This window comes from Manacus candei, unplaced genomic scaffold (genome assembly GCF_025592945.1).
Source record: "Manacus candei isolate 608988 ecotype Guabito, Panama unplaced genomic scaffold, ASM2559294v1 h1tg000014l, whole genome shotgun sequence".
Taxonomy (NCBI): Eukaryota; Metazoa; Chordata; class Aves; order Passeriformes; family Pipridae; genus Manacus; species Manacus candei.
This window is the reverse complement of record NW_026138062.1, coordinates 44,715,659-44,728,366: the sequence shown is the minus strand read 5'-3', so window position 1 is coordinate 44,728,366 and position 12,708 is coordinate 44,715,659. Positions and strand designations below refer to the sequence as shown.

General features: G+C 37.9%; 1 protein-coding gene across 11 annotated transcripts in view; it reads left to right on the top strand.

The window, feature by feature from the left end:
* FAT3 (FAT atypical cadherin 3) overlaps positions 1-12,708 on the top strand; it is a 402,153-nt gene that overhangs the window by 309,651 nt on the left and 79,794 nt on the right. For 10 of the 11 annotated variants that reach the window (XR_007903072.1, XM_051779182.1, XM_051779179.1 and 7 more), the window contains 3 exons: positions 1,133-1,272; positions 10,651-10,926; positions 12,452-12,662. Coding sequence is in view for 10 of the 11 variants with exons in the window: in XM_051779182.1 (XP_051635142.1) it covers positions 1,133-1,272; positions 10,651-10,926; positions 12,452-12,662 (627 nt within the window). In the remaining variant the exon portion in view is untranslated. The remainder of the gene's footprint in view (positions 1-1,132; positions 1,273-10,650; positions 10,927-12,451; positions 12,663-12,708) is intronic. The other variant, XM_051779186.1, reaches the window with a different exon arrangement.

Here is a 12,708-nt window from a genome sequence, read left to right as displayed (position 1 = left end):
CACAGCAAAGTCAATGGAATGAGTGTTTTTCTATCTGTGGACCTCATCTTGAGGTCTGAGAAGCTTACATAAGTTTTATAGCCAGTGTGATTTGAAAGGCTTTTCCTCTTTGTAGAACTGGGTTGTCAGGGAATGTAGCTAGTGACATTGCATTTGCTGTGTGATGAATATACCTCAAGAGTTCGTTTGTCAACAGTGTTGTGTTCCACCTTTCCTTGTCCACAGCTTCCAAAAATTTCATGCTCAACTAATAGTAAATTACACTTTATAGATGAGTGAATAAGAAACAGCTTAGCAGCAGGGAGTGTGTGCTTTCTTTTGAAAATAATGAGTGGTTCTAATTTATAAACTGTAACCGTGGGTGAGAAATCTTGTGACTCTTCAATCTCAAATCATTTATAGATTTCTTTTCCTTTTTAATAGACTTTTTTTTTTGGTCTTTCACCTGAGACTCAGGAGAGTTTTCCCACTGCTGCATCATTCAGTGTGTAACAGAAAAAGAGGATGTTAGTATTAGAACAGTGCTTTGCAAGGTTTTTTTTATGGAAAGGAATTCAGGATGTGTATCCTGTCAGATCTATTGAATAATTCCTAAAAGACTAGTAAAATTTGACCTTTGCTGCCAGCAATTATCATTTTCCTTGATATTAACTTAACAAATCTCTATTTGCATTTTAAAAATTGATTGGAATTGCAATTTTTAAAAACTCAGATGATGATCTTTGCACCCAGAAGCATCAGTGAGAATTTCCTAAAAATAAAAGTTGTAGAATAAAACGCCCTTGAATGATTTTTATACAAAAAGATAATTTTTCGTGTTCATTATCCAAACTACAAGGACACACATCTTATGGACTTGTGGCCATTTGATTCTTTTTATAGACTTGACTATGGTTTACTTAAATATACTGCTAGATTTTTTTTTTGTCAATGCATTTTAGTGATATCTGCTTTCCAATATACAAACTGTGCTTTGAAATATAAATGAGTTATGAACAAAGAAGTATCACTAGATATACTGTGTATGCTAAGGCAAACCATTAAGATGGATGCCAGTAAACAGATATGTCCACTTTTCAATGGAAATTTTCCAGACATGGCTAATCTAACTGTATTTTTGTGCAACAATTAGGAGGGAATTACGATAGTTCTTTCGACGCGGAGAAGGGAGTGGGCACTATTGTCGTTGCAAAGCCCTTGGATGCAGAACAGAGGTCAATGTATAATATGACTGTGGAGGTCACCGATGGAACAAACATTGCCACGACTCAGGTAGAATATCACATTCCTTTCTTGGCAAGTTATTAATTTTTTAGTGGAATGTATATGCTATAAAAATTAATAATTTTTCCATTCAAGTAAAACCTCATCCTTTGAGACCACTGATAACTAATAGAGGGGATATTTTTCAGAGCCTTTCCATCTGGCTGCAAAGAATCGGCTGTTGAAGGTTTCAAAGTGTTACTTCTCCTTTTGTTCTCTTCGTGCTCACATGAAAGTAATTTGCCTTCCTCCAGCTGAGGGAGTCCCTATCACAGGCAGCAAAGCATAAATTTTGACAATTGTGTCACCCCATAATGGTCCAAAATACAATAGTGCTTCTGTGGTGTTGGGGAATATTGCTATTGATTGTATAAATGGACTTTATACTTCTCATCCTCCCAAGACCCAAATGTGGGACACAGATCAATTGTTCAGAGAAGAAATTGTTCAGAGGCAAAACTTAAAATTCAGAGGATCTCTCCTTTAGTGTCACTGCCTGCAATTACATTGTCTTCTGCAAAACAGCCCCACTGAACCTTTTAAAACCAGGCTTGCTTATCAGGCTCGCTGCCTTTCATCAATTAAAGAGTCAGGTCAGATAAACATGAAGGGCTGGGGTAATGCTGGCTCTGACACATCCTTGATGGAGAGACCCTGACACAGCATCTGGGTATCTGTTCAGTGGAAACCAGTCTGGAATTGGGTCATGGTCAGGGTCATGGCACAGGGACAGGGACTCTCAGATCCAGGTGACACCAGGCAGATTTCAAACAGCAAAATCCTTCAATATGAGTTGGAGTTGTGGGGTATGGATTTCTAAGGGCCTGAAATTCTACATCTGAGTTACTGCTCAAGTGTAAATGGAAAAAAAAAAGGTTTGTGATGTTCTTTGCCTCTTTATAATGCAGAAGGAAGGCCTGAACATTTTTTATATTTGCATATATGCATGCACGCACAGATGCTTCTGTTTTACCTTGCCTTTTTGTTCAAATAGTTCAGATGTAAATCTGTACTCACTGAGGCACAACACCAGCTTTCCTAAGAGATTGTTAAATCATTGAGTGCTTTCTCAATGATTTCCTGTTTATAACCAGCCCTAAAATATCTGATAATTTCTCCTGATAATCCTCCCTTGTTAAGAAAACATCGGTTGATAGTAAATTAGGTGGTGGGAAATCCACTGTTTTACCTGTTAGTTTCAGAATTAATTGCATCTCTGCTAAAAACATCCCTTATTTTAAGCTTGATAATATCTGGCCATATTCCCTGTTATGCCTTTCTCTGCTTAATTAAAGAACTCCTTAAAAAACACTATTTTCTCCCCAGGAAGCATTTACTCACAATGCTCAAATCACCTCCCAGTCTTCTGGTAGATAGGTGAAGGAGAATGACTGACCTCTTTTTGTTCCCGTTCCATAAGGCATTTTCTTCAACTCTTGAGTAGTCTTTTTGTTATTCTTTGTTTTTTAATCTTGGCGACGCTCTCAGTCCACATTTCAGATGGTGTTGAATTCCTAACATGACCTTTTTTGTTTCTTGTAAACATTTCAGCAGAAGAAGTATTAAAAAGCGTAGGGAATTTCAAACATGCTAGATACAAGTAATTTCTCATGGCTATTATGTTTATTGTTTCTGCTGGTTTTGATTTAATAAATTGACCCATATAACAGTCCTCAAAACCTATTTGGATGAAACCCCTATATTTTTAATTAAAACATATGGTAAAAACATATTTCAGTAAAGCTGTTGCATTCTAAAAGAAGCCTCAGCATTCTTTGTAACAGTGATGTGACCTACTTAGGAATGTAAGATTGTCATTTCATATTGAAATAGTATAACATTAGATAATCACTAGCGGGTACAGACCCTTCTTTCCTCCACCTCCTTTTCTCAATGTGGATACTGCTTAATTGTTTAATTATGGTCAGGGTATCTGTGAATGTGTTTCTTTTGGTCTTCACAACAGAGATTTCAAAAGCAACTGTTATCTCAAAACTGACAGAATTATGGCCTGCCTATTTATCGCTCCATTTTATAAAACTTTCCTGCTGTATTTTTGGCTGTACTTTGGAGCCTTTGGTTACCTTCCTCATCTTTATTTTCTTCTGAAACAATGATTTAAAAAAAAAGTCAAACTGATAGGTTTAAGTAAAATATAATATAGAAAAAAATAGCATCTACTGATGGTTCTCGGTGGCCTTATTCTGAGTTTTGATAGAACAACATTGTAAGTATTTCGTCCTATGCACATACATGCATTTTTAACTGTAGCTGCAGGAAGATATGGTAGAAGAAGAAGTGGGTAGAGAACAATTATATAAATTCATCCCCTTGTTTAACAATAAAATAGTATAAAGCTCCCCACAAACCGTGATGGTTTATTATGAAACAGCTGATCATCACCATGTGAAATGGAACAGTCTTACTTTTTATTCCACCCCACCTGTTTTCCTTTATCTCCTCCTGGCCATTTGTCTATTATATAGTGGGAGGTGGTAAAATACAGCATAAAAATGCCAAAGATTTTTGTTTTGGTAACATGATCCCTGGTATGGACTTGGGGAAGTTTCTTCAGCAATGTTCCTGCATGCCTTAAACTCCGCTAAACTGCTCACTTCCTTCATGCTTTACTGTGCACATGGTTCATTACTGTACCATGAGAGGAAGGAGATCATTTTGATTTAAAAGTTACATCTGTTTTAATAATAGTTCACTGTTGTGAAAAGAGGCAAGAGGAATATTTAAAAAAAAAAAAGTTACGAACTTCCTATGTAACAGAAAGCCTGATTGATTTGGGGATGATCAAGGTTTCCAAAAAGAATACAGTCTCCAAAGTGAGAACCAAAGTGCCAGGACTTGTTGAGCCGCTGCCATTTACTATGCTGCCTGTTCAGCTGAGCACCAGCTGTGCCGGCAGCACGGTTGGGTTAGAAAGGGATGGAGGAGGGTATATATGAACAAATGTTGACTTGTTTGATTTATGTATTTGGAGTGTGGGTGTAAAACTTCTGTCATGGGAATTAACTTCTAGGATGGCTAAGTCTTCTGACTTAACCAGGGAGAGCTTTGGTTTTTTTCCCTTTCCTTTTTCCTATGATTGCTTGAGGCCATGCTGTCAGTTGTTAAAGGCTGAAGGTGTGTGTTTGCTCTAAATCCTCAGGAAGCACAATTCCTGCAGCTGCCAGGCAAGCTGTTGGCCTTTGGGAGGGGGGTCAGGGCTTCTGCATCCCATGTGCTAGAGAGAGAGCCAGGACAGCAACCAGAGACTCTGCTCCTTGCCACTGCCATCGCCTCCCTTTGGGCTGCACAGCGGTCTTTTGCCCTTGCTTGAGCAGAGAGAGGACTCTCCCAGCAAGAAATCAGTGTAGTGGCACCTAGATGCCTGCTCCTGCCACAACTTACAACTTTTACTAACTTTGACCGTGCAATGTTAGAAATTGTCCTGGTCACGAGTCAGGTTTATCCCAAATCCTTCTTTTGACTGAACAATTCAAATCTTTTACCTACAAGCACAACAGAGGAATGACATTTATTTACTTATTTGTAGTACATACTGTTGAGTTTTGCTAAAATACCCACAGAAGTAGAGTACAGTGGGGAACAATTGAACAATCATCTAAGTTATGATAATATTTCACTTTTACTGAGAATGTTGTCCTAGCAGATTGTTACCTCTTTTGAGAACAGCCTCCTACAGTGATGGTATTATATGAAAAAGACAGTTTTACTTCTTGCTTATTTTCCTACCTTCTCCTTCTTTCTCATCATCCTAACTGGTATAGAAAAGATGCTTTAGAGAATGAAGGCTGTTACTTCCAAGCTTTTATTTATTTTTGTGCTGAGGATTGACCTTCAACTGTGAGTTTCAGTCTCACCCTTCAGAGAACACCTTTTCTTTATAAAATTTTCTTAACAGAGAGGAGCTGATCAATCACTCTGAGTGACGGTGGTTCTTTTAACTGAATAGTGAAAAGCTCTTCTTAGAGGAACATGGCCAAAATGTAGATAAGACATCAAAGCCTGCCAGAAGCAGTTCTGGGCTGTGGATTCTCCTATGGCAGACAAGGAGACATGAAGTTTCAATTCAGTTTTTCAGTTTTGCTCAATTGAATGTTTCCTCCAAACCAGAACTGACCCATCCTTGACTTTTTTTTCTGTCACATCCAGCAATCTTGGCACTGCCTTGCCTGTGGAAGAAAGATTTTTCTTTCTGTTCTAACATAACACAAAGGGCAGAGTAAAGTATAAATAACTGGCCACTGAAGTTGGTAGGGAAACTGCATTTTTATGTTAAGATTGAGGTTTGGGGGAGTGAACAACTTGTCAGAAAGTAGAAAATAAAGCTGTATGGTAACACTATTGAAAGCAGTATTAAATCAAAATAGGTTTCAAAACCTGTACAGAAGTGCAACCTGAGTTTAAATAATTCAGGCACTTAATAGGTTGTACTACAACATGGTGCCCAGACCAAACAATTAGCCAACAGATTCTTACAGTTTCAAATGTCTCTAAAGCAGTTGCTGGCATTTACCCAGTTTTCACTGAAATACATTTGTACCTAAACCAAATGTATTTGTTATGGGCGACGTTAAAAACAGCTTTGGAGAGACTTCCTGCATTAGGTTTTGTCCTGCTTTAATTTGATTGTATTTCTCTAGGCCTTTCACTTACCATTTTGAGTACAAAGTCTTTGCTAATGCTCTGAGTGTTACTGTGGCTAATTTGTAAGCTTGGAGGCCCGTGAATCCTTTATTTGAAACTCTTCTTAACTGTGGGAAATAGGAAGTGAGCAGGGAGAAGCAAGTCTTTTATAGCGAGGTGCTTGTTCGGACTGTAAATTAGGATTCACACAAAGGAAGCAGAAGGAGGCAAGCCTGCCTTTCTGAAGCCCAAGGTGCACTGGAAAATATATGGGCTTTCAAGGAGAACCAGGCAGAGACTGCTTTGCTGCATGTTTGCTTTTTGAGCTTGGAAAAAAGACTTGAAGCTAATGTTTGTCAATGAAAAGTAGTTCAGTCAGTAATCTTGCACAGCCCTCCACAAAGAGGAATCCCTACTTGGCGGCAAACCAATAGTAAACATTTCCATTCATCTCCTTTCGGGGATGTGTTGGAAAACTTTTAAAGCCTGTCTTTGATTCTACGCAATGGGTGTTGTCACTACTTAACACCCCAGGCACCTACACAGTAATAAAGGTTATTTATGCAACACACCTCATTCTTACCATGTCTTCAATTTGGAAGTAAGTCTGTAGAAAGTATTAAAGTACACAGATACTGTGAGTCATTGAGTCACTTCAGTAGTATAACACTTGATTTGGGGTGAAAGATGTGCTACCAGCTGGCTAAAGCTTAAGACTTCAGAGAGCAGAGTGCTGACCCTTCTGAAGTCATTGGAAATTTGCCAGTAGTACCAAGATTTTATGCCTAAATTTGGCATCCATTAAATGAATTTGAGAAACTTTCCTCATATTAACAATCTGGTGGCATTCAGTTTACTCAGCTTCACATATGTTTGTAGGATAAGGTTTTCTATGAGCCTGGTGTTCCTGTCAGTGTCACATTTGTCCATTATTAAAGGTAAAGGTTGCTCCCTCTTTTTAAGTAACACCTTACTAGAAGTAATCCTACTGGAGCAAGAAATATGCATAACAAAGGTGGCATTTTATGGTGACCTAATAAAAGGGGTGTGGATCAAAAATAAACCTAAAACACCTTCCCTTGCTTTGCTGCTGCACTTCTGTGGCTTTGGTAAGTCATTTAACCTTGCTGCAAGACAGTCTATTCCTGGGCAAAGTATGGGGATAATGGTCACTTACTCCTCAAAAATGTTGTAGGGACTGAGGGACTAATATCTATTTAAAGTGGGACTTAAATTCCATTTTATTTTACCTGATTTTGTTTCAAGTGACTCCCAAGACAGTTCAATTTTTAAGAACATTAAAGAGTTCCATTTTTGGGTTTAACAGAGCTTGAATAATCAGTATTCCCATACATAATCTAACTTTCTTTTGTTGCAAGGAAAATCCACACCCCTCTGTTAAAGGAGAGACTGTAATGATAAAATTACATTTGAGTCTTGGGGATTTTAAGGGACAGCTGACAAAAATTACAAATATTCTTAACTGCTTCAATAGAAGAAATTGTCATCAATAATGACTATTTTATTGATTAGCATCTCTAACGCCTCGCTTTCCATCTCCAAATGGAACTGGCTGTTGAAGTGCAGAATAACTAATAAATAATGTGTATTTCGATGTGGATCACTTGACAAATCATTAAAATACTGTCGTCTCTGGGGAGGAAGGTGCCTGCCACTTAAACAGGCACTTGATCAGTTTTAGAGTAGATGTGAAGTGAGAGAAAAGGAAAAAAAAGGAAAAATAAGTTCTTTTCTGGAAATGATCAAAGCAATTTTAAGTGCATAGCTCTCTGCAAGTTTGATAACCACGGTGAATGAGGACCTTAATTTTTTAATCTTTTCCCCTTTCCATGCCTTGCACTCCCTAAGCACAATCATGTGTGTCAGGGCATTAGCTTAGACCTTTTTCAGTGGGAAGAAATGCTGCTTTGTGAATCCACACTGTAATTTCCATAGTCTCATAGGGTTACCCTTAGCCTCTGATGCAGATCCAGTTCCACCCTGTTTAGTTTGTGCAGTCTAGTGAAGGCATAAATCATGGAGCTGTGGCTTGCACAGTCATAGTGCAAGCTTTGGGATGGATAAACCTTTCTGCCCTCCTCTGCTTTCTCAATTTGCCAGTGATCCCAAAATGCATTAGATATAATGGGAAATGAGCCCCTGCACTGGGGTGATCAGACACCACACAAATAAAATAGCATGTCACTTCTGTAGCAGTAAATTTTAAGACACATTGATGTGCATCTGTAAGCTGTGGGGTTTTTTTCTTCCAGAATAGCTTGAGCTTGCACACACTGATATTAAAAACATTGTTAAAAATGTTAAAAAAATTAAAAATTCACAGATGCAAGCCTGTCCCTCACATGGAAGCTTACTTGTTCAAGATAGGCTGTACTGTGCTAGCCACAGCACAATCAAACACTCTTGGTATTTTCAGTCCATTTGAAAAGATTTTACTTCTCTGTTAGACTATCTAAAATGATACATGACAAAGTTTTTGCCCATGAATTAAAAGAAAAAGAAATTATCTGAGTTAACAGTGCGGCAGTAAAATAATCCAGCCATGGATTATTATAGTGGTACCTGTCAAGGGCTCAGGGTATCAAAACTACTTGAGAAGATGTCTGTAAGTATTAAACACTGGTAATCAGATTATCCCCAACTCATGTTGCTTCAGTGTCTCTTCCTTACACTAACAAAACTGTTTCAGCACTGGCTCTATGTCCCATTGGAGTTGAAATCCTTAATTTTTTCCTCAGGCTTTCTTTCACGTTACAACTAATTTCTTGACGTATTTTTATGATGTAGGTTTGTGGGTTTTGGGTTTTTTTTCCTCAGTCAGGTCAGAAACACACCTTGATATATTATATAGCAACAAAGAAAGTATAAAAAGCTAAGTAAGTCTTCATCATTATTATAGGCCCAGCAATGTATATTTCCCCCAAAGTTTATTGGTATCTGTCCAAGATTGAAGCATCACTTAATATAGGTTTTGCCCTGCTTCACTCTGGTGTACCATAATCTGATGAAAATTAAATTATATGGAATATGCAGTTGAAGTCTTATGCCATTTAACTTACAGAGCATTTTATTTCGGCTGTCTTTTAAACAGTTCCCAGGCTAGTTCATTATGACTGCTGCTTACAATTGCTCTTGTTCCTTGTGGTAATGTATTCTGCAAACCCTTCCACATATCATGCAAATCTAAAGTTTCATTTCTCTCTGAGGCCAGCATCTGTGCAATACTGCAGTAAAGGTATAGCTGTATTTTTCTTCTGTTAAGAACATATGGGTGAACAGGGCTTAATCAAGCAAAATAATAAAATAATTGCTTAAAAAGTTCCAAGTACTTTTCAAAGCAACAAAGAAAATATCTTGATGGCTCAAGTCTCCTAGTCTAAAGGAAGAGTCCTGTGCATGGCCTTTCCCATATCGTTCATTGGACTGTTCCTTATTTCAAGGCCTTTGAATAAAAAGATTGTTCCATTTCACTTACTGTAAAATTAGACGTGTGCTTTCACAGGCGTATTCTGCTAAAGATACTTGTTTCCAGCACTGGAAAAGAGTCAGCCCTTTACATTTCAGCTTTCAGTATTATGCAGTTTGCTAAGGGTTTTGCTGCCACACTGCCCAAAGCAATAATGGCATACAAAGTCTGGAAAGCATATTTCTTCCAGAGAGTGACTTCTTCAATGGTGAAAACTACAAAATGTCATCAGAGCCAAACATGCATAACATAACTTGTGAAAGGCAAAGCTTGCCAAATAGTGATTATTATTAGTTACCAGAGTCAGCTTGTAATATACAGAAATGGGTGGAATAGGCAGCAACAGGAGCACCCTGGGCTGTATTCCCCCTCTCCAGGTTTCTTTAAGGGTCAATACCAAGACATGAAGCAAACAGCAGAGTATTCATTCACGTTTTTAGCAGTTATACCATTAATAAACTGCAACAGAAAGAAGGCAAATATGTGTTGGAGGGGAAAGTGAATTAGTTGGCAATAAGGAGAGCCATCACTGGCAAAGGCAAAGCAAGAACAGAACAAAAAAATAATCCTTCCTTGTCATCAACGCCCTGAGATTACCTGTCCTTGGTGGAGGTTACCTGTCTGTGGTGGTATGTACTGAACTGTGTGGGGTGGGCTTGCATGGTAGTGAAGTGGTATGTCCTGTTTCCATCTCATGAAGTGTCACTGTTTCTAACACAATCTAAGGTATAACAGCAACTTGAAGTCTCCACTGCTGTCTTAATTTGACATTGCTAGTAAGTCCCAATGCAATATGTTGGGCAGAAAACAACACAGGATTCAGCTGAATCTTGTTTGTATAAAAGGTGGATTTAAGTAACATCAAAGGGATTCTTTTAAAGCCTTATTAATACTGGAGGGGAAAGGAAGTTCCATAATAGCTCTAGAAGTCTCTTGTAACCACAGCAGTTACAAGGAAGGACAAAGCCTTTCCTATGACCATTGCAGAAATATTTTCCAGCCTATAGATACTGCAAATACAGATTTGTCAGCCTTTGAGTAGGTCTTACTATTAGAAATATTTTACCTCCAAAGTCAAATCTTTACTATGTTTTTTGATCCAAACAATAAGCATTTAATATTAAATAATGTTTCTCAGTCCCACCATACAGCAGCATAACATCGTCAACCATCTAAAGTAAATTGTATTTCTTTAGGTGTTATTCAGTAGTCTGACTAGACTTCAATAACTTTGAATGCTTTTCTTTTATTAACTGTAGGTTCTTATCAAAGTGTTGGATAACAATGATAATGGCCCAGAATTCTCTCAGCCAAGTTACGATGTCACCATTTCAGAGGACATCCTCCCTGATACTGAAATTCTGCAAATTGAAGCTATAGACAGAGATGAGAAGCATAAGTTGAGCTACACTATTCACAGCAGCATTGATACAGTCAGCATGAGAAAATTCAGAATTGATCCCAGCACTGGGGTGCTCTATACAGCTGAGAGACTAGACCACGAAGCTCAAGATAAGCACATCCTTAATGTCATGGTAAGAATGCAATATTCACTTGGGTCAGGACACAATCACTGCTGCTTCGGGTGCATACATTCCTTAGTCTTTGCATGAGCAAAGGACTCTTAGAGCAGTAAGTAGTCAGTAATTTCATCTTGCCTGCCCTGCTGTGTATTTATTTTACAGTTCTTATTTCAGCTTTTTGGGAAACTTTATTGTGAATTCATTGTATAGAATGTTATTTTCTATCTTAAGGGAGAGCAAGCAGGAAATTATTTAATCTCTTGGCATCTGGTCCTCTCCCTCAAGGTAATTTTCAGAGTTTCTGAAGTGAGGCTTAACATTATTTGAGAAGTTATTCACAGGGAGATAACTGCTTTCTTGCCATGGAGAACGCTACAGCCTTTCTGAATGCAACCCTCCTTTATAGCTTACTTTTATGGACTTATTTCAGTACATAAACTGTCGATATACAAAATAGCTTTCTTTTATCTACATTACCGTATCTTTGGGTATGCAGAAAAAAGATAATTACCAATTTTTGCTTGGTGTGCCTAAGGTACAGAACATAAGTCTGCCTGTTTTCAAGTGAAAATTGTATATTATGGAGATATATTTTATTTTTTATTCTTTAATTAAAAAAAAACAGTGTTAGTTTAAGCATTGTACTCTGCTATTTACTTTAACCACTTAACTCATGGAACAACTCATGACGTGTTAAGTACAGGGGCATCTTGCCAGGGGACCTTAGAAAGCAGATGCTGCTGTGAGATGCAGCAAGGAGGAGCTGAGTGTGGTCTCAGCTCACAGAGTAAAAAGCTGCAAGTCCTTTGGTGAGCAGACTAAGAAATGACTATAAACTGAATCACAAAGAGACATGGCTGACAGAGGTAGTTTCCTGATGCTTAGTTTTGATCTCCACCTGATAGGTTTTTTGCTCTATTTAAGATGAACCAAACTTTTGGGGATAGTGGTGGCAGGATTATCAGTGAAGCAATGCTGACGTATTTTGTATGGGGTTGAGACAACTGTGATAAATTATACCTCTGTTGTCAATTATCAGCACTTCATAAGGTAATTCCTACTCTTTTTGCTATTGGTGCCATCATCTTCAAAAAGATATGTACGTACATAATAATGAAGAAGTTCATTGGCAGCTACAAGCACTAGGCTGACATGCCTCTATGATGTAAAGGAGGTAATGGCAAGGCACATGCATTACTATTTAGCATGTATTAAAAAAAAAAAGTATCTCTTGCAAACCTAAACCCAAATTTAAGATGTCATGTGGTTGCCACTTCAGAAATTCACGTCATGATGGTTAATTGCCATGCATTTTTTCATAAGTGAAAAAAGAAATACCTAAGCTCTTTCCTTGTCCTTTAATTTTACTGTCTGCCATCATGTGTGGAAATATATTTTAGGCTGTTCTTTGGGACAAATGGATTTTTTATTACTTTGTGTTAAATAGAACTGCAGTAGTATTCACACTCAGATGAGTAATATTTGTGAAGTTTTACTAGATTAATATCAAGTTGTGTGTTATACACTTGTTCTATAGGTCCGAGATCAAGAATTCCCTTATAGAAGAAACCTGGCCAGAGTCATTATAAACGTGGAAGACTCCAATGACCACAGTCCATACTTTACCAGTCCATTGTATGAAGCCTCAGTGTTTGAATCAGCAGCAGTTGGATCAGCAGTCTTGCAGGTCACAGCTTTGGACAAAGACAAAGGAGAAAATGCAGAGCTTATCTACACTATTGAAGCAGGTTAGAACAGAGGCTGAAGCTGAAGCGTCATGATTCATGCCATATG